General features: G+C 35.2%; 1 protein-coding gene across 18 annotated transcripts in view; it reads right to left on the bottom strand.

Moving 5' to 3' along the window:
• Nucleotides 1-288: 288 nt before the first annotated feature.
• CCNT2 (cyclin T2) overlaps nt 289-25,150 on the bottom strand; it is a 48,094-nt gene continuing 23,232 nt past the window's right edge. For 2 of the 18 annotated variants that reach the window (XM_036857022.1, XM_036857023.1), the window contains 8 exons: nt 18,839-18,967; nt 16,968-17,028; nt 14,645-14,707; nt 11,378-11,423; nt 9,556-9,719; nt 4,621-4,691; nt 2,959-4,117; nt 289-2,857 (listed from right to left, as the gene is read on the bottom strand). In XM_036857022.1, the coding sequence (XP_036712917.1) occupies nt 2,790-2,857; nt 2,959-4,117; nt 4,621-4,691; nt 9,556-9,719; nt 11,378-11,423; nt 14,645-14,707; nt 16,968-17,028; nt 18,839-18,967 (1,761 nt within the window). In that variant the 3' untranslated portion in view covers nt 289-2,789. Of the gene's footprint in view, nt 4,118-4,620; nt 4,692-9,555; nt 9,720-11,058; nt 11,424-11,543; nt 11,687-14,644; nt 14,708-16,967; nt 17,029-17,473; nt 17,587-18,838; nt 18,968-19,142; nt 24,498-25,150 lie in introns of those variants that run through there. The other 16 variants (XM_036857021.1, XM_036857020.1, XM_036857031.1 and 13 more) reach the window with 15 other exon arrangements.

Genomic DNA, 25,150 nt, shown 5'->3' with positions numbered 1-25,150 from the left:
ATACCTAAATTTGATACTATTTTGGTTTATTTATGGCTACTTACAAGAAGACTCAGTAATAATGTCCATTCATTGGAGTCTTTTTCTTTGGTTGAGCCTATTGGGACCAGGCTGATGAACTACTTTATGCAAATGAGATGGTTAAATTCATGGCAATATGAATTATAAGGGTTCTCATTTAATGGAAACGAAACCTAAAAGAAATTCCATATTTTATCCCCATTGTGGTTTACGGAAGCTAATATCCTGTTCAGAGGTTGAAGAGTTTGAATAGCTCACACAGTCCTGTAAAAATTACAACTGGCTGCCCTTTAATAAATAAAGTCATTGTAAAGAATTACATTTACAGAGTGAAAAGTGAATACATAGCATTTCAAATTCAATTTTGGAAGTACTAATAAGTACTGACCCATAACAATATACACTAGCTACCTTTTTAACTGTCCATCATTAGCACCAATAAAGATTCAACAAAATTACCTTTATTCTCACATCTCAAAACAATTCTGCAAATTCTTAGTGAAGTATAGTCACAGACCTTAAATATTCACATTGTTTTCTATGTCATACTGAAAATAAGTTCACTACTTTTCTGCATATTCTTTACAAAATCTTATTAAAATTCCTGGTATTATCAACCCAATTATACAGTAGCACAACCACCCTACATCGTTTCACATGATAGCTCCTTAGAGGTTTCACATCTAAATTACCAAGAACAAAACCCTTCCCTCCCTCATCTTGCACTCATCTTAATTCTATACTAGTCCTTGGATTATGTACCACTGTAAAAGTATAACTGTATCAAAATTACCATGTTTATGGATACAATAATATGCCATACAGAGTAACAAAGTTACATGTGATGACAAAGATTACTAAAGTTATGCCAGACAAGAACAAAGTCAGGACATGCTAGCTAGGCAAAGTCCCTAGAAAGAGGATCCTAGTATCCTAAGTTCAAATAACATTGACCAAATAATGAACAATTATCTTAAAAAAAAAATTATAAAGCTACTGGCAGATCAGGTAATTGCTAAATAAGAGTAGAGCACGAGATTAAACTCTCTAATATTTACAACTGCAACATACTTGAGTAAAATTACAATTGTGCACATATCAGTGGCTTTGTAACAAAAATAATTCATATACATAGAGGAAAAATTAAGACAGTTTTCAATTCAACAGAAGTTGAATTCAACCTATCTCAAAGATACTCAACAGCCCAAAGATTTACCACAGAATTGAAGATTAGCTGATAAACCAGAGCCATGTTACCGGCATTTAAGACAAATTTTAAACAAGTTAAAGTCTATCATTTGTTCCGAAGTCAGAAGACTGTGCAAACTTGACTTCAACAGGAATATACTGAGATGTGCAAACAAATGTAAAACCTCCACTAGCTGTTTACCTGGAGGCTTACCTTTTTTTTTTTTCTCAGTGAGCTTCCTGTTAACAACCATAAGCTATAAATACAGGTACAATGCACAGTCAATGATCTTTTTGTTTTATTTATTGTTAGAATATAAAAGAACTGAAGAGCAATAAGTTTAATTTTATTTTTATACGGAAGACTGCATTTACCTGAAAAAGAAACACGGCATCACACACAAACGCGCTTCAGGGGAGAAGTATGTTTCAGAACACGGTGTCCTTCTGAACGCTGAAGGACAAGCGATTCCTGTTTACTGTTCAGATACGTAGTGTTCAAGTTCTCTATTTAAGAAAAAGACTTACTAATTCTTCACTAATGTAAGTTTTTGTGAATTTAGTTTTCAAATCACAGTCATCTACATAACCATTATTAACAGCTCTGTGTTTATAGTACTGCAACAAGCCAACAAACACTTAAATGCACTTCACATCAAGAGTATGTAAACTTTATTTTTTCCTCTTCAAGCCTTCAGAAAATTAGGGGCTATTTCAGCAGCCAATCTGGTCAGAACCTCTGAAGGCAGAATCAGTGCCTCACAGTGTAAATGACCATCTGTGGCACTGCATACCCATCTGGTAGTGAAGTGTCCCCCTTCAGTGGCTTCCAGTAAGGCCTAGAGTTTAAGGTTAACATGAAAAAGTGCCACCTTTGTTTTAGATTAGTGATGGACTCTGACAAGATAAAATAAAGTTATTCTGTATATTGTTATACTTACAAGCAGCTCCAATCCTGAGTATTTATGGTAATATCTAAACATACAAAAATGTATGTACATTTTTCTCCACTTTCTTGTAAACAGTTGTCAGTATACTGTTTTATCCCTTTATCATTGAAACATGCAAATCATACATACGAGTATAAATACACAAAAGAAAACAATTTACACTCATTCAAAAGCCAAGCAACAACAAAAAATAGCTACAGTATTCAAATTATAAATAAACAAATGCTTGAGGCATCTTATATTCCTAGAAGCAGCCAGCCATTCACCCTAATGTTCTTAGCTGCAATTGTAGAAATACTGAGTTTTGCACCTTCCATGCTTTTACAGTATTTATAACACTATCATATGTGGAGATAAAGACTTGTTTACTATAATCTCTTCTTTTCAGAATGAAGAATAAAGCAGCACTTACAAATATTGAAGCAGTGGCAGTAACAGCAGGTGTTACCACTGCTAGATCAGGAGGAAGTTTTCCATTCTAACAATTTTTAAATTAAAAAAGGAAAGGAAAAGTGGACCTAAACAAGTGATCACATGTTCATTCCTTGGGCACTTAGCAGCGAGTCCAGCATGTCGAATGTGTCTTTGTAGTCCATATGCTGGCTGTGTGCACTGAACTCGTGATTGACCTCAGGACCGTTGGTCTCCACTGGCTTCTTGTCCAGTTTCACGAGGGTGCTGAGATGTCCGTAGCCCACCTGGTATGTGACAGGGGGAGGAGGGGGTAAGGGATGGTTAAAAACAGAGTTGTGAGAGGATACATACTGCTTAACAGAGGAGGAAGAACTAGATGAACTACCTGAACTTTTGGAACTTTTGCTCATTTTGGAGTGATGGTTGTGAGAGGCATCACTGATATGCAGCTTCTTCCTTGAAGAGCTGGAACTAGAGGAAATGCCATCACTGCTCAGGCCAACAGGACTCCTCAGCACAGGGGGTGGTACCCCCTCAGCACTGTGCTTGCTGCCACCACTGCCGCTGCCACTGTGCGAGTGGGCGTACTTGTGACCGCCGGGGTGGTGGCGGCTGGCAGGGTGCTCCTTGTGCTTCTCCTTGTGGTCCCTGCTAACATGCGGGCTTGAATGCTTGCTCTTCCCACTGCCTTCATCAGAAGAGCTGTGTCTTTCTGAGGAAGAAACTTTTATCTTCATTTTCAGTTCTTCTTTACTGACACTTTTATCAGTGGGTGGTATTGGAATCCGTAATTTCAGCGATCCACTCTTTTCCTTCTTATCTGCCATATATTTGTCAGGTTTTTCAGCATTTGCAATGGGAATTTTCATTTTAATGGGAGAGGTTACAGAACTGCTGCTGGCTGCCTGGGACTGTACATGTTTGTGTTGCTGTTCTACCTGGGCAGCTATATAATGATCCCTTGCATCCAGATCAAGGGTTTCTAGCTTACGTTTTTCTCTATATTTATCTAAAGACATTTTCTGAGGAATTACTCCAGGAGTAGCAGAAATTGGCCCATGGTGTTTACTGCTTCCTGCTTTATGAGTATAATCTTGCTTAATAGAAGAATGGTCAGAAATTTTGTCAGGTCTGTGATGTAATCCTGAATGCAGTGATACAGAAGGTCCCTGCTGGAAGTTGATGCTGTATTGGCTACCAGACAAAGATGTCTCCTGTTTCTGTGAATACATCTGTTCTGTCCTTGCCGACTCTTGATGCTGAGGCCATTCTTGGTGTGATGACAAACCGTATGAGGTACTTGGCATTCCTGTTGCTAGCACTGACAAATTATCAGACGCATGGCTGTCTTGAACAGAAATATTTCCTGAATTTAGAGGTACTGGTGCAGGGAATGTTGATGTGGATGGTTTCTGAAAACTTGGGTTGGTAGGCACACCAGTAACACTATCTACTAAAATGGAATTCTGGACCAAAGATGAACCAAGAAGTGGTGTTTCTGATACTTGTCCATCTACTTTTGGTTTCTTAGCCGCCTGATTAGCCTATTTAAATAAAACACAGAAGAAGCAATGACAGCAAAGGAATTTAATACAAATTTCTTTGCTTATAAAAATTCTATATTAAATACATGGAAATAAAATCACCTGGGGTTTCACTTTATGTTGCCAGTAAATACATATCTTATTTAGAGGCATAAAAAGGATATAAATAGTTGCAAGCACTGGTTTTAAATTAGATGCAGACTAAATCCTAGCCCAGCATTTGAGAAAGGAATTTAACTCATCTAAGCTTTAATTTTCCTGTTTGTAAAGTGAGGAGACTATTTCCACGGTAATCACTATGAGAATTAAATAAGGAATTTATAAAGTATTAATAGCAAAGTCTACTGGGCACCATAGTTGAATAAATTATGAGTGTATGTAGCTTACGATACACTGTAATTACTTACAAATACTGGAAATAAGAATATTTAACCACAAAAATTCAAACGGATTAGCTATGTAGTTAACAAATTGATGTTCTAAAAACCCGCCAATTCTCTTACCCTCCAGTTTCGAATCCTCTTCAACCTACTAGGCGTTTTCTCCAATATTTGTAGAAACTCATGTGTTAGCTCTAAAGATAAAATTCAAATTTAAAACTTAGAAGGTGCCTTTAGATTTAGAATTCTCTCAAGTGGGCAATATTAGAAAGAAAGCTGAAGAGTTCATCTACTTCACTATCACCCTCCTAATTCAACCATCAGCACATACAGAAGTAGACACAGCTCTGAACTGGTATTTTCAAAGATGAATCTTAAAAAAACTTGTTTTAATTAAACAAAACAAAACAAAACAAAACACTCCTCCCACACCCCCTTGATTTTACATGCTTACTTAGAATCTCTGGAAAATTTAGTCACATTTAAAAAATTCCTTCCAAATGGAAAATCTCTATTAGGCAAACATCATAGTAATAATTGTGATGGGCAAGATCCATCAGTAGATTCTTTAAAATCAGTGGGCAAAAGTTTAAGGAAAAAGAGAATATTTGTATAATCCCAACATACTGTCCTCAAGATATTTATTAATTATAAAGAGAAAATTAGTAACTTTGTGACCTTAACTAAGTGATCATGATTATCATTACCAGCAATACGACATATCAACATGATACCCCATGATAAAATGCACAGTAGGATACAACCCACTTCTGTGGTATTCTTGCCAAAAACGCGTTAACTTCACTCTAATAATGGGAAAACATCAGACAAACTCCAATTGAGGAACATTTTATAAAGTAACTGACCATTCTTCTTCAAAGTGTCAAGGACATGAAAGAAAAGGAAAGATTGAAAAACTATCACAGATTGGAAGAGATTAAAGGGGCATGCCAACTAAATGGAACATGGGATTCTAGAATAAAAAAACTGGGGAAATTTGAGTAAAATCTGTAGTTAACAGTATTATACCAATGTTAACTTCTTGGTTTTGATAATCATGTTATTATTATAGAAGATGTTAACATTAGAGAAACTGGGTGCAGGGTATAATAGTACAGAATCTGTACTATTTCACAATTTCTTTAGATTTAAAACCATTTCAAAGTTAAATGAAAAAAATTCCTTTTCCTATACCCATAACTTCCTAGCAATCAACACTAGTAACATTATCAGTAAATCACCCTGGTCATATTTTTACAATTTTTTTCCTAAAATTTAGGATTACAATGAGATGACCCACTTTTCCAAAATGGTGTGGTTATGATGAATTATAGTTTTTGACTCCAAAATAGTGTCATTAATAAAGTTATTGGCCACTCTCAATACAAATAATAATATTAGTCAAATGAATTACAATGTCACGTATTATTATTATTATTATTATTTTTTTTTTCCAATAGAAATGGCTTCAGAACTGCTCCCAGTTTTATTAGGGTGTGTCGAACTGACATTTGGTGGTGATTGTGTGGTTTTTTTAAAAAATTAATTAATTAATTTATTTTTGGCTGTGTTGGGTCTTCGTTCCTGTGCTAGGGCTTTCTCTAGTTGCGGCGAGCGGGGGCCACTCTTCATCGCGGTGCGTGGGCCTCTCACTGTCGCGGCTTCTCTCGTTGCGGAGCACAGGCTCCAGACGCACAGGCTCAGTAATTGTGGCTCACGGGCCTAGCCGCTCCGTGGCATGTGGGATCCTCCCAGAACAGGGCTCGAACCCGTGTCCCCTGCATTGGCAAGCAGACTCTCAACCACTGCGCCACCAGGGAAGCCCACGTAATATTATTAATGCCAATTTAATAGAGACTAGATTCATGCAAAAACTCGGCACCATTATATGCTCACAAGCTGTGACAACTAATTCCTGCTAAAGTCTCAGGAGCTTTTCGATTCAGTCTGGATGAAAACAATCTAATGTCTGTACTACCATTTCTTCATCTGAAAAAAAAAAGACCACTTTTCTACTTGGACACAGCAGTAAATCTAGCAGACACATGCCTTTAGGTCCAAAATTAACAATAAATTGTTTTGACTCAATTTCAGAAAAAATTCAAGTTATAAAAAACACATGAGGGTTTGTTATTAATCATTAAAAAAAACGAAACAACCAAGCCCTGCCCCCCCCCCCCCCCCGCCAAACCCTGTTACAGGTAGGCCAAATACAAGCCAACGTTGTTCTGGGGACAGTCATTAAATGAATTATTTTAGTAAACACTGATGCTTCAGACACCATGATAAAATTCAGATACTCTTAATATCTTATACTTTGTTACTTTACTTTTACGGGATCACAATGTGATCCCATAAAAATGTGAGAAAAGGCTGCTACATAATACATTGAAATTTTCAATGTGTTAAGTGTCCAAGATTCCTATTCAGTGGTTCTCCAAATGAATAATGTACTTGAGCCTTTTCAGAATAGAAGCAAAGGGATATTCAGGTGCCTCCTGTTGTGTCAAAAAAAGACTTCACCTATTGATACAATTTAAGAGCAGGATAAAAGGCAGATTACTCGCTTTTTGTGAGCTTTATTTTAGCACCATATATACAAACTATTTTTATTAAGTTTATGCCTATTTTATCTTATCTATTGACTGCTAAAATAAGACGGTGGCATAGGTAACCTAATTTCAAGTCACAGATGGAAAAAAAAAAAGCCCCCACTATTTTTTATTTTTAATTTTTATTATTATTTAAAAAATTTTTTTACTGGAGTATAGTTCCTTTACAATGTTTTTTTTTTGCCCACACCTCGCAGCACGCAGAACTTCCCCAACTAGGGATCGAACCCGCATCCCCTGCAATGGAAGCGTGGAGCCCTAACCACTGGACCTCCAGGGAAGCACCACCCCCCATTAGTTTTTAGAAGATGTTATTTCAACTCACTGAAGATTTCCTACCACTCTGAATAACCTTTAAAAAAACCTCTGGCAATGTAAGGAAAAGAGGATAATCATGCGGCAGTAATACAGCATGAGGTATATAATCCAGGAGAAATTTTTCAGGGAGGAAACAAAAAACCCAACAAAATCAAGAGACCTAACAAAGAGCATATTTTACCACAAGGGTAGGCAAACTATCACCAGTGGGCCAAATATGACCTGCATCCTGTTTCTGTAAATAAAAGTTTTACTGGAACACAGCCACTCATTTTACAGGTTGCGTATGGCTGCCTTCCAGCTGCGGTGGCAGAGTTGTCTAGGTGCATAGATAGTATAGCCCACAAACCCTAAAATAGTTACTACCTGGCCCTTCACAGAAAAGGGAGCAGACCCTTAAAGAAATTTCTGTCTTAAAGAAGCATCTAAGATATTAATGGAAAACTACATTCCAAAGCCATAGGGGTCTCTCACTTTATATAACAGAAGTCATGTAAATCCAGTTTTCAAATTAGCTTCAATTTTGTAAAGGAAATCAGGGAAAGCCCACAAAAAGAAGCAGAAAACCTAACATACCAGTTTAGATTTATGTATATATTAGGTAAGAAATGTTACCTATCTCCTTTCTGAAATCTAGAGTGCCTGGTTAAAATGTCTTAATCCCCAAGAATCCCCTGCCTCTGGCCTGCGTATTTCTCTACCACAAAAACGTCCTATCAGGAGACCTCTAAATTCCAGGTCCATAATGTACAGAACTTACACTCCCAATCTTTCCTTGTCAACTCATACGTATTAATGCAAGACAACGACACACTTTACCATCAGTGGAACAGAGCAAGGAATATTACCACGAAAATACCTTTAGCTCACTGCTTCACATCTTCTATTCTACAGTAAGTTAATACCTGACTTTGTGTTTATACATTTTAAACTCAACAAAATTAGTTTACTTTATTTTTTATTTATTTTTAAAAATTTATTTATTTTATTTATTTTTGGCTGCATCAGGTCTTCGTTGCTGTGCACAGGCAGCTTTCTCTAGTTGTGGCGAGTGGGGGTTACTCTTCGTTGCGGTGCGCGGGCTTCTCATTGCAGTGGCTTCTCTTGTTGCGGAGGAGGGGCTCTAGGAGCGTGGGCTTCAGTAGTTGCGGCACACGGGCTCAGTAGTTGTGGCGCACGGGCTTAGCTGCTCAACCGCACGTGGGATCTTCCCGGACCAGGGACTGAACCCGTGTCCCCTGCATTGGCAGGCGGATCCTCAACCACTGCGCCACCAGGGAAGCCCAAAATTAGTGTACTTTAAATTAGGTATTCTTGTATTATCAACCTGTAGTACTATAAATCATATTTCTTTGAAAAGTCTTGAAAGGGCTTTAGATATTGAGTGGTGGTTAATATATACTCATTTTTTTCCCCTTTAGGCTAATGAATCCTTATTTTCATCCTGTTCATTTGATCATGTAACTATACTTTTCTCTTTTTAAATAAATTTATTTATTTATTTATTTTTGGCTGTGTTGGGTCTTCATTGTTGTGCATGGGCTTTCTCTAGTTACGGCAAGCGGGGGCTACTCTTCGTTGCGGTGCGCGGGCTTCTCATTGCGGTGGCTTCTCTTGTTGCGGAGCACGGGCTCTAGGCACGCGGGCTTCAGTAGTTCAGTAGTTGTGGCTCGTGGGTGCTGGAGCACAGGCTCAGTAGTTGTGGTGCACGGGCTTAGCTGCTCCGCGGCATGTGGGATCTTCCCGGACCAGGGCTCGAACCAGCGTCCCCTGCATTGGCAGGTGGGTTCTTAACCACTGTGCCACCAGGGAAGCCCTGATCATGTAACTATACTTTTAAATTGTACTGCCAAATTGTTAAAATGGAATTACGTCTTTAAAGAGTCTTTATCTTTTCAAAATAGATGAAATGATGTCTGGGATTGGCATCACAATAACTATGGGGGAAGGAGGATGTTGGATTGGCCAGAACTGATAACTTCAATTGAGCATGAGTATATGGGGACTGAGTATTTTTTCAAACCTATACAAAAGTATTTCAAACCTATACAAAAGTAGATAGAAGTTTTAATCCATAATAAAAAGAAAAAATTTTAATGTAACAAAAAGATTTATTTTCTCTACTTACCATCTAGTAATTCCAGAGTAACTGTAGGATCCACATATTCCCACCAATGTTTTCCATCAGTTGACACGGGAATCTCCCAATTGGACCATTTGCAAGCCAAATGAATGCATACACATGCTATCACTGTTGGTTTATACTGAAGACAGAAGGTTGTAAGATGCAGACTGTTGTGGAGCAGGTTTGAAACGAAGAGTCATAGAAATTCAGATATGTAAAACAAAGAAAAACATTTACCAATAAGATTAGAGCAAAAACAAAATTATAAAGGTTTTCTTTTTCAAGTCTAGAGTATAAAACCTTATTTTATTAAATTAAAAGTTAACATTACAACACTTTTTATGACTATGGTCAAAAAATTTGAACACTAAAAAACCTATATAGATTATGAACATTTTCACACTCTTACTTCCTAGAGTACATTAGTATTTTATTAATACTACTAATATATTAATATTTCTAAATTTTTTTTTACATCTAAATTAAAAGTATTTTTACCTCTCTATAAAAGGAGAGGAAGACAGTATATTTCAACTAATTACTACATACAAGTAAAACGCTTTAAACTTTCTTTGGTGGTATTTTTGTTTCTTTTGTAATGTCATGGCAAAAAACTAAAGAAAAAGCAGAAGACTGTAAAACTGACAAGGTGATTTCAATAACACATCATAATCAGGGATTACCACTTGATGTGGCTTAACAAACATTAATTCTTAAGTAACTCAGACAACTTAAAACCTATCTAGGTAAAACTATCTTCTTCTCAGCAAAGCCACAGAGGAAACTTACCTTTTGCTGAACAGCTTGAAGGCCCAATGTTGTTAAATACTACAAAAATACTACCTCTCTCCTTCCATGACATGCCAAAGACTGGGCATGTAGCATGTCACAGCTAGCCTTTTCTAACCAAAGTTTTAAATTTAAGTGATTTTTTTTGGCCTTGTTGTTCAGAATTTCTAGGGATAGAGGTTAAATCCCAACAACATATACCTAAGAAAATATATTGGCTTTTGCCAATCCAAAGTTTTAAACAAAACTTAACAGTGTCACAAGAAATTAAGGACCACATAAAGATGGTATGGTCCACTCCTCCCCAATGACTCATTTTAAAAACAAATTTAAATCATTAATATAATCAATCTAGAACAAAATTAATATATTAGATGTGAAAGACTTTTAAAAACTATTCTTCCAGTTCAGTTTCAGAATTGATGAAAATGTCTACTGATCAAGCACAAACCCATACCATTCTTTATATGAACTGAAGAGGAAGTTTTTTTTTTTAAAGTAAAAATTATACTTATGCAAATCAAGGCACTGATAGGACGTGACTACTACTAATCTACTACTGGCGGGTATTATCTGGAAAAAAAAACCCAAGTTATATAAATTTTATTTATTAAAAAAGCTTTAATGATTATTTTAAAGTTAAGATTGGATCAATGTGAAATTTTTAAAAATTGTCATTTAACTATAATTGTAAACTAGAAATAGCTTTATACTTACCAAGTTGCTCGAATTTCTACGTTAAGTTTAGCTCTTTGTAATCTTTAGCTGCTATTCAGGCTACCAATTTTAGACTTATGCACTCACAAATCGAGAATATGTCATCAAAAAGCACCACTACACTTCACATTGTGCATTTAACCCCTCTGTGCCAAAAGTCCCTTGTACAATACACCGCAAAGCAGACAGGAAGGTACCACCACAGTAGATGGTCCAGTCTCCTGCTGCAACAAGGGTAAGAGACACATTGAGGGGGCCCTGCATTAAAGGAAGCTATAGTGTGCTACAACAGTGCAACAAAGAGGGTCAGGATAACAACCTGTTGGTAGCCATGAAATAGGATGTCTGTGCCAAATCCTTGCTTGCTGTAAGAAAAGAAAAAAAAAACGAAGACAATACTATCAGCTTTAACATGCTACCATCGAAAAGTTCTCAACACAACAAAAACTTCAAAGATTTGTACACAAAAAGTAAATTTTACTTACTACTTACAAATATCACAAGAGCGCCATCATTTTCTATACTACTGAAAATCTTCAACAACATTCACTCAAATGTTTCTTGCTATCCCCCAAAGATCTGAGAAACAAGCCGATTTGCTTTTAGCTAGCCAGTTACAAGGGCTAAACTTGTTACTAAGTTAAGCATCTAGTCAGCTAAAAGTTGCAATAAAGCATTCTCCTGGATTTAAAAAAAAAAAAAAAGAAGAAGAAGAAGAAGAAAAGATTTTGAAGTCTAATACAAAATACAAAGAGTTGCCTGCCAGACTTAATCCTCAGTCATCATATTTAAGTTGGTTTAAGTACTTCCACCAAAAGAAAAAAACAAAAACAAACCCCCAACCCCCAAACTCAGAGAGGACAAACTGCTCAGTTTTTCATCATGCTACTATGCATCAACAGAGAATAAACAACCTAGAAACATCATAAGGATGTAGATATAGAAAACACCACTGTATTATTTTTAAATTATATAATCCAGTTAACCATAACGTTAGAAAAGATACAAGTACTCTAGAGGGAATCAGGATGCTTCAATACTGGTCCTCAATAGAAAAGCAATTTTTAACAACTAGCTTCTTGAAACACTGAAATTGAAAACAGTTCCCCTCTCCCTTCTTCTGCTTCTTATTCTTCCCAACAGGGATGCTTCTGCTATAGTCTCCCCCTTTTCCCCAGTTACATTCATAATCACTGACATACCTTTCCTCTCTGCTCACCTAGGATCAGTTCACCTCAGCTCACCCCCTCTAACAGGTCTCAAATTCCTTGCCCTCTCCTATTTTTATTTGTGGCACCTGTAATTCCCCGCTGCCCCATGTGGATCATCAACATAAAGGTTTACAAAAGGGATTTGGGTTTAGCAGAGTTGTGCTAAGGAAGAGTATCAAAGCATCAGATGTCTTGGAGGCAGTGTGACTTAAGTATGGCATTCTTTCCTGGTGGGGAGGGAAGGAGAAATCACAGAAATGAAAGGTCCCTGTAAAATGACATCAGCCAATCCTGCAGCAAAGTAGCATAATAACTTTCTCATCTCCAGAGGTCAGGGGCAGGGGAGAACTTCAAAGAACTCAAACCTTTTACCCTCACCCCCACCCACGAAAGAATCAAAACATACAGAAAAGTAAGTAAAAGTAAGTTTAAATTGCTATTGCAGTTTTCACCTCAGAATATGTAAATTCAATAACCCATTAAAAGTCATTGAAACGGAGAAGAATGTAGGGAAAATGTTCTTTTGTTAGCTGAAAGTGGTTTTAGGGGCAAAGGAAAAAAATATACCTAACACGAAAGAACATTTTAAAAGTGGAGTAAGATGCAAATTACAGTTACTTGAAATGTTAGTCAGACAAAATGATGTTAAACACATATGAGAGTCGTACTAAAATTTAAGAATTGGTCACATTTTAAACATTAACAACAACAACAACAAAATCAGATTTAAATATTTTGCTTTGGATGATATATCAAATTCATAGTTTTTGTAAATGTTTAAATTTTACTATTCAATTTTGCAAAATAAATGGACTTTAATGTCTCTAGCTTCTTTAGATAGGATTTAAGAGAAGCTGACTCAAATTTCACAATAGTAAGCTGAAAATTCAGTTTCATTTCCTACTAAGAGAGTGTGTGTGTGTGTATATGCACATACACCTACATATTTTTTAACCTATATTTAATATCTTCAACATCTTTCTTTTCAACTTAAGGCAAATTATATGGCTCTCCATTATTTAAACAAAACAGCTTACCCTTTCAAGTTTTCAGGAAAACAGAACTTCTCTAAAGCTCTATTTCTAAATCCAACATCTACACTAGTTATCTATACAATTTTATACTACACTGTAATACTGAGGATGAGAAAGTGCTATAAAATATATAACCATGAAGAATAGAAACCAAAATTAAATTATGTTCTAGTTTAGTTTATAAATGATAACATTTGCTTTTAGGATTAAAAAAATATAAATGGGATTTTTATTAGTCCATTTCTTAACAATGACAACTGTGGTACCAGACAACAGGTTTGTCTGTTTTAATATGTAGCCATTAGCATAGTAATAAAACCTTAACCTCGGTATAAAGTGAATTCAATTTAGAATGAATAAGAGAACATTTAGGTGAACACTAGAACCAAGGCCTTCAAAAGTCTTACCCATTTTGTTTAGAATAAACCTAAACAAGTCTGGTGGTAAAGGAATGAAACTGCAAAATTTCATTTTCAAAAAGAAGTATCAGAAAAAGGCACACTAAAGGTTCCAAGTGGTTGCTATTAGTGTGTAACACTTCACATGGTAAACAGGAAAGTAGTAGTACTGCATGCATCTGTGTGAAAAATTATTTCTAGAGATACAACGATAGATACATAGGATTCATTAACAAGAGTAGAAAAAATATATACCACATGCTTTATAAGGAGTAGAGAAAACAATACAAAAACTTTGTACTCCTGTTTATAAAAGGTTTAATAAGTATATCACATGCTGTTATATATCATGCTATATAATAATTTCTTCATTATACACAAAAAGGAAACCATTTTTAGTAATGCTAAAGAACTTTGAAAAATGTATTAAATCAATTCTGTTCAAACGAACATGGGCAAAACATTTCCCAAAATGACAAATCCGCTAAGAAAGGCAATTTTTATCTGAAAGATTTGAAGCTGACCTCCAAATTCTTAAACTGTAATCACTTTTCAGGAAGTCAATCAAAGTTTGACATAAATGGGAAATTAGTACTATTTTCTGCACCTATATGTTAAATTTGGCCTACATCTTAAATACTAACTGAATTGGGATGGGCATAGCCCAATGGGGAAGTAGAAAGAGTCCTAATATTTGCAAGCCCGCTAATTTTTTAGAGAAACAAGACTCTCACCTAAACTTAAAGGAAGCTAATTCACCAGGAAGAACCAAATATAGAAGTAGATGAATAGGTAGGTGTAGAACACTGAAAAATAATGCTTCAAAATGACATTTCTGCCATTTTAATAAAACTCAAGAAAAGGCTAGAAGAACAAAATAGCATTCAATTATCAATTCTAGACAATAAAAAGCATTAAAACTTAATTGAAAAGTTTCGCTTACCTCTTACTAACTGGGTACATTTCACCACATCTGTGTGTGGGTGTTCAATGGTGATCTCAAAACCTGAAATGAAAAGCACTTTTTTTCCCAATCACTTACCACTATAATACTTGCCTGAGAAATGCCACTCATCACATAACCATAAACGTATATTTTTCATTATTAAAAAAACTCAAAGACAAGTTTCTCATCACTGACATGTTTATTATACCCCCAATCGTAAGAAATAATATCTTCTCAAATATAGTGTTCCAATTATGAAAACTGACAAAGTTATTTAGAGATAAGTACTATTTATTCAAAATTCTCAATTACAATTAGTTTGAGACTATCCTCAAGTTAAAAACAAACTAAAATCATGACAAATACAATTATTAAGCTTGCCCCACGGTTTAAGCAGGGAATTCAACTAGTAACATATTTCTTAAATATATTCCAACTCTTTCAGAAGATGTGAAAAGAACATTTTTCATAAATATAACCTTTGGGCCACAGTGGGAGAAATGACCTTTTAAATATGGTCCTCTTATTTTCTCACTGTGCCTTAAATCAATGGGTTTCAGTTAGCTTATAACTACATTTCATTACTAATAACAATGAAATTGTTAAGGCAAGTGAATCTTATAGGCCTCAAGATTAAATCAGTTTCTAAAACCAAAGACGACATGTTGAAAAGCTATCATGTCCAGTCAACCCCTTAGGTAGGGCAGGGTTTTTCCGTTTCCTTTTTTTTTTTAAAGTGGAGGTCGTTGTATGGTGCCTTCAGCAGTACTAAAGGAATAACATCCTAATAAACAGATTATCTGGATTTATAAAGTTACTGTGTGGTCTCTTCATATTTCTACTGTTATTAAACCTGCAAAATCCCACTTTAACAAAAGCCATAGTTATATCTTGTAAATTCTAATGCTCCCCTTAAAATAATGCTATTCATTCTCTGCGTTTAAGTATCTTGTCATCAACAATATGAATACGATACATTGATTTTATATGATAAAATAACTATTTTAAAATGTTATTTTCCTTCAACTTTCATTATTTGTAAAATTTCATATTTATATAATAAAATGGTAACATGCTAAATAATTGGATTTGGAAGGAATAAAAAGATTCTCACTTTTATTTTTATATATTTATATTATAAAAACTTTCAACAAGCTATATGTGTTTCAAACAACCTACTTTTGTAATAAAAAGAATCTGTCATGATGGAAAGCTATGATTATTAGACTTCTATTCAACATTTGGGAATGGAGTATAAATAAGATAAAAATAACTACCATAATAAATAATGATTATTTATGAAACACTATGTGGCAATTTTTTAAAAAAACAACCTTTCATCTTCAAATTCACAATGCTAAAGCTACATTATTATTCCACCTTGCACATACAGAATGGCGGTACGAAAGGTAAAGGAACTCTGACCAAGTTTAGAAAGCAAGTAAAGAGGCCTACATACTTAAGCGCAGATCTCCATAAAGCCTATGTTCTTCCCACTACACCCTCCTAGGTTCTTCCAGAAGTAATATATGACTGTACACAGTCAAAACCTGCTTAGGGCTCAACCTCCTCATGAGTAAAGTAAAAGATTAGAATAAATGATTTTTACAGATACTTAAGTTGTACAAACCTTGCAGACAATATAACTTTCAGACAAGGACGATCAACATTTAAATAACTACTATGTCACATTTAAAATGATGTGATAGGGACTTCTCTGGTGGCACAGTGGATAAGACTCCGTGCTCCCAATGCAGGGGGCCTGGGTTCGATCCCTGGTTAGGGAACTAGATCCCACATGCATGCTGCAACTAAGAGTTCGCATGCCACAAGTAAGGAGCCTGTGTGCCACAACTAAGGAGCCTGCCTGCCTCAACTAAGGAGCCCACCTACCCCAACTAAGACCCAGTGCAACCAAATAAATATTTAAAAAAATAAAATAAAATGATGTGATAAATTCATAAGCTCTAGTACAGCAGGACTGCTATGTATGTTTATACATATTATAGTCATACACAATAGCCCTAAAGGACCATTTTATTCCCCAATGCAAATCCAAAATGAAGCACAGTGTCTCAACTATCTGAAAATATAAGAAATCACATTGAAGGCTATGTTTGCCTTTCAATTAAATGCTAATAAACAAAATTAAATTTTAAAAAATGGCTTCCTTAGAACCAGGCAATACTATTCTGGAACCAAACCTTATTTTCAAATGAAACTTTCTTCAATGATAAAATTATTCCAGAAATCTTTTCCTTTATTTAGAATACTGCATTGAAGAACACACACACAAATAATACCTGACATAAGTACATACCTAGGGTTTGTAGCATTATGGTTTCAAGTAAAACCAGTTCTTGAGTCTGCTGAAGGTAAGCCTGCCAGGTAAAAATAATAATATTAAAATGCTTAATAAACATAACACTACTAGACTATGGGACTGTTAAATCTCATTAGTATTATAGATTCATTACGAACTACTACAAGGTAGTTTGGAAATATGAAGAAAATAAAACTGAGGGTGATAGAGAAAACCTATTTTCTGTGATAATTCTAAATTCAATTACTTCTAATACAGGAAACTCTAAATTCAATTACTTCTAATACAGGAAATGTAAACAAAGCAAAACAAAACAAAACAAAAACCAATCTAAAAATAATAATATGAAAGGGGGTAGGTTAATTGAAAAAAGACATCTCCAGTCTGTACGGTAAAACTTTACCCAGGCATTGGTGCTTCAGGACTCATTAAGGACAGGAAGCGCCAACCCAAGTAAGATTAAATTCAAACTGGCCTTTAAAGAAAAGGATTCATCAACTCACTCTAGGATATTTCATGTGGTAATTCCTTGACTGTCACAGTAGGTCAGTGCGTTATTTTTTAGAATTAAATTCCTCTCTTCAGAAAAGACAAAATAAAACAATCCCTCAAACCCCTAGATCAAAAGAAAAAATTTTAGCTATAAAATACCAAAACAATGTACCATACACCTGTGGGGACAAAAATAGATGGTCTTCTCCCTCAACTTCAATAAATCATTGCCCTAATGTAATTACTCGGGGAATAAAAGGTAGGAAAACTTTCCTGCCATCTCATTCTTATATCATGACAATTGACTAAGGTGATAAGAAAACTATATTATATATAAATATTCATTTCTGTAAGGACATATTGCTAAACTTAGAGTGAAAGCACCTTTAATTTTATTTATGCCCATTTTGAGATCACTGAGCTGAATTTTAAAACATAGATTTTTCTATTATTTGAACAATACCCTAAGCATTCACAAGAAATAATTCTGAATTTGTAAAGTTAATAGAAACTATAAGAAGTAACTTTAAATAATCATACATTCTCTATTATTGAATGGCTACATTAATATTTTAGTCCCTTAAAGCCAACATGTAGGATAAAACCTGTCATTAATAAAATCAGATATATTTAATTTGGACCTTAAACTTGATCCAAATCAAACTGAATTAATACAGTCTGGTAGTCATTCAGTAGTTAACAGTTCCTGATAAAGCAACTCACTTACATAGGAGTGCTAGAAAAAGGATTTCAAAGGCCCAGAATGCTAGCTTCTGTTTTAAGATGTCAGAACATTTAAAAATGGTGTTTTCAAACAAGGTCTATTGAAACATTGGTGATGAACAAGCTGTTTGTAAACCAGTATTACTCTTTAGGAAAACAAAAATAATTTCAAAATGAAAGCATGGTAAAATAAAGCTTTATGTATCAGAGAATAGTAGTAGCATCCACGCATTAATAAAGGAACACTTCTATAAAAAGAGTAATTACTGGTCTAGAGATAAATCCAGAGGTTCTTCTATTCCCTCATTTGCCAACAATTTAAGAAAATTATATATCTCTGGTCTTAAATACACCCAAACGATGGAGGTGATATGATATACCCTCTACATATATCACAGGTTTGCTGTGAGGATAAACAAAATGTGAAACACTTAAAAAGTACCTTTGAATCAAAGCTTTACATGATGCAGAATGACAATGAAATTCATGAACATAACATGAAATATGTTTCTGTCAGATCACTTCCTGGTATTACATTCCTAAGTCGTAATAGTAATAAGCAGCATTGGAAGGCAACACTAATTGAATTATATTTTTATTAAGTCTAAATAATGAAAAGGTTTCAAAACCCAAAACATCCAATTTTTACATACATCACACTTAGTATCCAGCAGTGGCTCTAGGGGATGAAGACAAGCATGTGCTACTTTGATAACATGTTCAAGTTTTCGAGCCTGTTCTTCTACTTTTGCAGCCAAAAATAATGCAGTAGGTGATATTATCTGTGGAAAAGATAAAATTTGGTGATTTAAAAACAAATAAATTTTGGAAACACCTTCTACTTTCTAAGGGGGGGGGACATGCAAGAAAGGAATGCAATATTAATAGTATGAACTGAAGTTGGGCTATGACGAGATTAAATTTTTAAAAAGTTATTCATTAGATAGAACTAGTTACCTCAGTCTATAAAATCTGTTTTACTTGTTTTGCAAGTAGAATTCTAAAAGGAAAAAGACTTATACTTTAGCTAAAAGAAAGTTTAAATAATATTAACACACATTGTGGAGGTAAAGGAAAAAACTCAAGCAAAATAATGAAGTCAAAGCTTTAAAAAAAAAAAAAAGAAAGAAAGAAAAAAGAAAAAAAAGAAAAGTGGGTAAAGTATACCCAGATTTTCCCTCTTTTGAGGCAGTCACCACTTACTAGGATTCTTTTAATCAATGCTTCATTTTGTGGCTAAGAGCTATACAATCTTGCTCAAGAGAGAAAAAGAACAAGAATCTACAAGGCAAAATAAGAGGATTCTGAACATGAAACTGCTACTTAATATCTCTGTTACTTCAATACAGCAATATTAAAAGTAGCTAAAAAACCAGGAAATATAAACATGTAAGACAAACCAATAGAGTAGAAACCTTTCTAACTGGAGATGAAAAAAGTAACTTTTGTTTTTTTAGCTTTAGTAAGTTATGTTCTTGGGATAGAAATATAAGAACATTGCACTATAGAGATATTGACTAAGAGAACAACAATTCTGAGCAAATATTTATCCAAAAACTTAGTAGTAAACCAAATAATTGCTGACTCAGAAAACTGGCATAATTTAAATTCAAATAACATTCTAGGAATACATACAAAAAATATGTCATGAAAAGATAATTTCTAAACATCAAGATTCAGGTACATTATTTTTCAAGAGATGAATATCTGAGTCTAACTGCATCTGAGGGGTTATCAATCACTATACAGAAACAATGCCAAAAGAAGGAGGGGAGGAGAGAGAGGGGGGCATAAATCAAGCTACATGATTTGGGTAGTTAACATAAGGAGAAAATTTGGTACAGGGGAGGTGGACCCTTTCTTCTGATAGCTTTTAAAACAACTTATAAGTATCATTCTTGAGATATAAAATTTAATCACTGGATTTTGGATCTGAAAGGGGCCTTCTCTAGTCCAACTGCATTTGCAGATGAGTAAACAGAGTAAAAATGACTTCACGAAGTTCTCTTCCTATGTATAAATCTTTAAAACATACCTAAAATTAAGTGAGTTTCGCTACAAACAATCAGATATAATGTTACCTTAAACAGACTGAATAATTCCATCTTGGACTTTCAATTTATTTCAGTCTCTTAAAATTAAAATTACAACAGGAAATGGTTTAAAAAATTGAGAATGCTCAGAAAAGCAACTTATTCTTAGTTTTCATAGATATAGACTAAACTGTTATTCTTTACAACAGATTTAATCAAGCAATACCAAAATTAGTCAATATCCTTGAAATACCAGTTATATGGCAGTCATCCAGGGCAGGGGGGGTCCCTAAGATGGAGAAAGTGTAAGATAACTGAGAGTGGACAATTATCTTCTATCTGTTCTGTCATTCTGTCTACATACTGAAAATTTCTTACCACTGCTACCTAGTCTGTTTGATTAATTCCTTTTCTATTTAACAGCTTGCCTCAAAAGATCACACCCCCCCCAAGGTAAAATTCCCGAGTCAGAGCAAATTGCTCTTCTTTATTCAATAGGAAACGGTGTATTCCTCTGTCATTGTACTTACACTGTACTCTAACTTGGGGTTTATTAATTTTGTCTGCCCTACCAGTCTAGAAGCAGCTTGAACACAGAGACTAAATTATTCATTCGTGTTCCCATTACCTAGCATTGTGCAGCTGCTGTTCAAAATACTTGCTGAATGAATGACATGTGGATAATCCATATATTAATATAAAGGCACCAATATTAAGTTCAGAGTATTCCAAATGTCACAACAAAAAATCTAAGAGCCAATGCCAAGGTAAGAAATGCAAGAGACACTCAATAAAATGAAGATACTCTTAGTTTCCCACAATCTCTCATTTATTATCTCGTTCATGTCTAAGAGGGAAATGGCTAAGTCAACCTTCAAATGCTAGAACTCTTTGTCAAACAGTGAAGCAATACAGGCTCAAGTGAAAAGTCAAATTAGACTGAACTTAATATTAATATTTAAACTGTCTTCCTAACACCAGAATTTCTCTTACTTGCCTAAAGGGCACTTCTAAAAGTCTCCAATGAGTTTTTCTTGGTAAAATCTCTTAGGACTCCCAGTCACAGCTCCATCCTCTTCAGACTTTTTGTAAACCTCAATATCAAGAAGCACTTTCAAACCACATAGCTCTTCTCCTTAGAAGACAGTCTCAATGGACACAAAATATGCATGCTAGTGAATGATTCTAAAATTCTACAAAAAAGTTTTAAAAATTAAGTATTCAAGGAGCTAAGCAATGATCTTCAGGATAGGTTCCTGGTTTATTTACCCACACTCCTCACAGAAGTCTTTCTGTTCTCCCTCTAAATAGGGCTCAATTCTCATCCTCCTCCAGTGCAACTAATACCCAACACTCTTCCAAAGTTCCTGGTGAAATCCACTACCTCCATTCACATTTCCTCCTCTACTGCCTGCAAACATCTTACTCCATCAGGGCTGTAAAAACAAAACAAAACAAAACACCTTTTTAGATACTTTGTGAATATCCATGCGAGGCTTTAATTTTAAGGATGACTAAGGAAGGTAATCAAACTAGGTACCACTGTTTTTTGTATGAAAAGCTGACTTTGTTGTGTGGCTTATTAAAACAAAAATAACTCAAAAACCTTTACGTAACGACAATACTTCTAGTTGGTCGGTGGCTTTTAAAGGTGAGCATACTTTTGAAGGCAACAAACATTCATTAGCAACCTTGGTTCAAAGTAAAAGAATTCACACCAATATTGGAGTAGACATTTGGTTGGTTCAAATGACCAATTACAAACTGAGATTCAGTTCACTGGGGACAGGGACCATGTACTCTTCATCTTTTGTGTTCTGGTACTGAGTTTAATAAACTTTCTCAAGTTACTGTAACTAAAGGGAAGAAAAACTGATCTTTAAATAGTGTCCACAGTTTGTCACTCTAACAGATGTACAACTATTTCAAGGGCGTATTACATTCTCAAAACAAAACAAACTTCTACAGAAATATACCATACAAATGATGGAGAGGGGGAGGTAGAGGTGATGAAGCCAGTTGTAGCACAGTAGTCAGACTGCCTCAGTGGAATCCTGGCTCTGTTATCTGACTAGCCTAGGCAAATTACTTATTCTCTTTGTGGCTCAGTTTCCGCATCTGTAAAATGGGAGAAATAGTATCTGCTTATAAAGTTGTGGTAAGAATTAAATGAATCAATATATGTAAAGCACTTAGAATAGTGCCCCATAGTAATATGACTCAAATATTATTATCACTATGCTGCAAAATGAAACAACAGTTGTGTATTTTTAGGGTTGATCTTAAATTTAAAAAGTGATTTAACATGCTCATCAAAATTCCCTTCTTTCTTGCTCACCTTCTTTCTTCCACGGTTAAACTCAATTCTTTAAAGGGTTCATTGTAGTCCTAATAAGCAGATTCAAACACTGAAATGATGACACTTGACTTTACTTCAATGATTACACTTGTACTCCTCTCTTCCCTTCTCTCTCCAGTTGTTTTTACATTCTTCTCTTATTCTATTCCTTTGTATGTTTCCATTCCTACCTCTTGATCTGACTCCCTTCCTTCTCCATCTTTCTCCTCCTGCCCATTCCTGGCCGCTGTCTCCCCTTCTGCTCATGATGCCCTCACTGCTGACATTCTTCACTCTCCATTGCTGGCTTCAACCCTGATAGTTGGAGGCAAGGTCAGTTTGCATTAACAAAAAGGTTGGGTGATTTCTAAGTCACTGAAAATGGCTACATCAAAATCAGTTTCAAATAAATCATTCTGGTCTTTATTCTTTTAGTAGTTAATTTTCTGCATACACTTTGTGTATACATTTTTATTTAAGAACTAGCCATAGCTATTTTATTACTCTTCAACTTTAGATCTCCTAATCCAAAAAAGCCCTAACAGAAGCAAAGACCTCCAAGTCTGCTTTTCTATTTGCTAATACATCATCAACAAGCTTTTTCTAATCTTTTCTTAGGTTTCATCTTTAGGTCCTACAGGCTGGTGAGGCCATTTCTGCCTTGTCCCTTAACTGCCCCAACACTTCCTGTCCCCTAAGAGTAGGAGTATCTATTTTCTGTGCCTTGAAGACGCTTCATTAATAAATATCCAGCTAGTTCTAGGTATCACAGTCTGAATTTGCAACTCACTTGCCTATGGCTATAGCTAAGGAAAAGTGGTAATGGTAAAACTTCAGCAAACACTCACAGAAAGAGGATCCCAGAACAGGAAAAGTAAAAACTTATATATAAAGAAAAACAGCCCCCCAACAAAGAAGAAAACGGAATAGGTCAAAATGTCCGTTTGTTACTAAGAAAGATCACCAAGCTTCAACAAATTAAACCAAAATTCCAGTACAATGTTAAAAAGGGGTTTAAACCCTTAATTTTACTGCACTGAAAAGACTGGCATTTCAGTGTTACAGAAAATGTCATTAACTCACTCCGGCATTTTAGCTGTTTTCCTACCCATATAATTATGTGTGAGTGTAATACTGTCAACGTAAGAAATTTTATGTTGAGAATTTAAAAAAATCTTCAGGTTGGATGTTATTTGGAACATCTAGTTACATTTAAAAAAGAGCTGGCTTAATAAAGACTGAAAAAATACTAGTATTCAGTATTGCTGAAAAATAGTACTGATGAAGAGAACAGGGCTTGATTTCCAGAGTAATTACATTATATTTAAATACATTTTAATATGCTTAACACAATTTGGCATTTTAAAATTTATTTACTGAGGAGTACCTCATCATTATGAATTTGTTACAATTTATAGTTTAAAATACCCTCAGCATTTCAAATGTTGGTGTTCAACTCTCCCTTACATATTCAGCTCCTACCAGCCCATAATAAACAATCATAGTATTGTGAAATAAGAACATTAATGTTGCATATGTACTCTATCATACCACATAAACCTTAAAAAGACCACTTTTCTTCAGATGGCTAAACATAAACTAATATTATAGAAAAATTAATACTGTGAAGAAGGCCTGATTCCCCAAATTGATCTACACAATCCCTGTCAAATCCCAGCTTCTTTTTTGCAGAAACTGACCAGCTGATCCTAAAATTCATATGGAAATGCAAGGGACAGAGAATAACCGAAACAACCTTGAAAAAAGAAGAACAAAGTTGGGAAGACTCATACTTCCTGAATTCAAAACTTACAAGCTACAGTAATCAAGACTATGTGGTACTGCATAAAGACATATAGGTTGTGGAATAAAGAGTTCAGGGGCTTCCCTGGTGGCGCAATGGTTGAGAATCTGCCTGCCAGTGCAGGGGACACGGGTTCGAGCCCTGGTCTGGGAAGATCCCACATGCCGCGGAGCGGCTGGGCCCGTGCGCCACAACTACTCAGCCTGCGCGTCTGGAGCCTGTGCTCCGCAACAAGAGAGGCCGCGATAGTGAGAGGCCCGCGCACCGCGATGAAGAGTGGCCCCCGCTCGCCACAACTAGTGAAAGCCCTCGCACAGAAACGAAGACCCAACACAGCCAAAAAAAAACTTTTTTAAATAAATAAATAAATAAATAAGTCAGGAGCTCTTTAAAAAAAAAAAAAGAGTTCAGAAGTAAACATTATATTTATGGTCAACTGATTTTTCAACAAGAGTGTCAAGGTAATTCAATAAACAGTCTTTTCACCTAATAGTGCTGGGACAACCATATAATCACATGCAAAAAACTGAAGTCCATCCCTCCCTCTTTAACACCACAAACCAAAAGTAACTGAAAATGGATCACAGGCCAAAATGTAAGAGCTAAAACTATTAAAAAAAACTCCTAGAAGAATACAGCAATAAATCTTCATGACTTTGGATCAGGCAATGCTTTCTTAGATATACCAAAGCACAAGTGACAAAAGAAAATATTAATAAATTGGATACATGTGCTACAAATGACACCATCAAGAATGTGAAAAAGACAAGCAATGGAATGGAAGAAAATA

This window comes from Balaenoptera musculus, chromosome 7 (genome assembly GCF_009873245.2).
Source record: "Balaenoptera musculus isolate JJ_BM4_2016_0621 chromosome 7, mBalMus1.pri.v3, whole genome shotgun sequence".
NCBI classification, from domain to species: Eukaryota; Metazoa; Chordata; class Mammalia; order Artiodactyla; family Balaenopteridae; genus Balaenoptera; species Balaenoptera musculus.
Note: the sequence above shows the minus strand (reverse complement) of the source record. Positions and strands in the feature narration are given on the sequence as shown.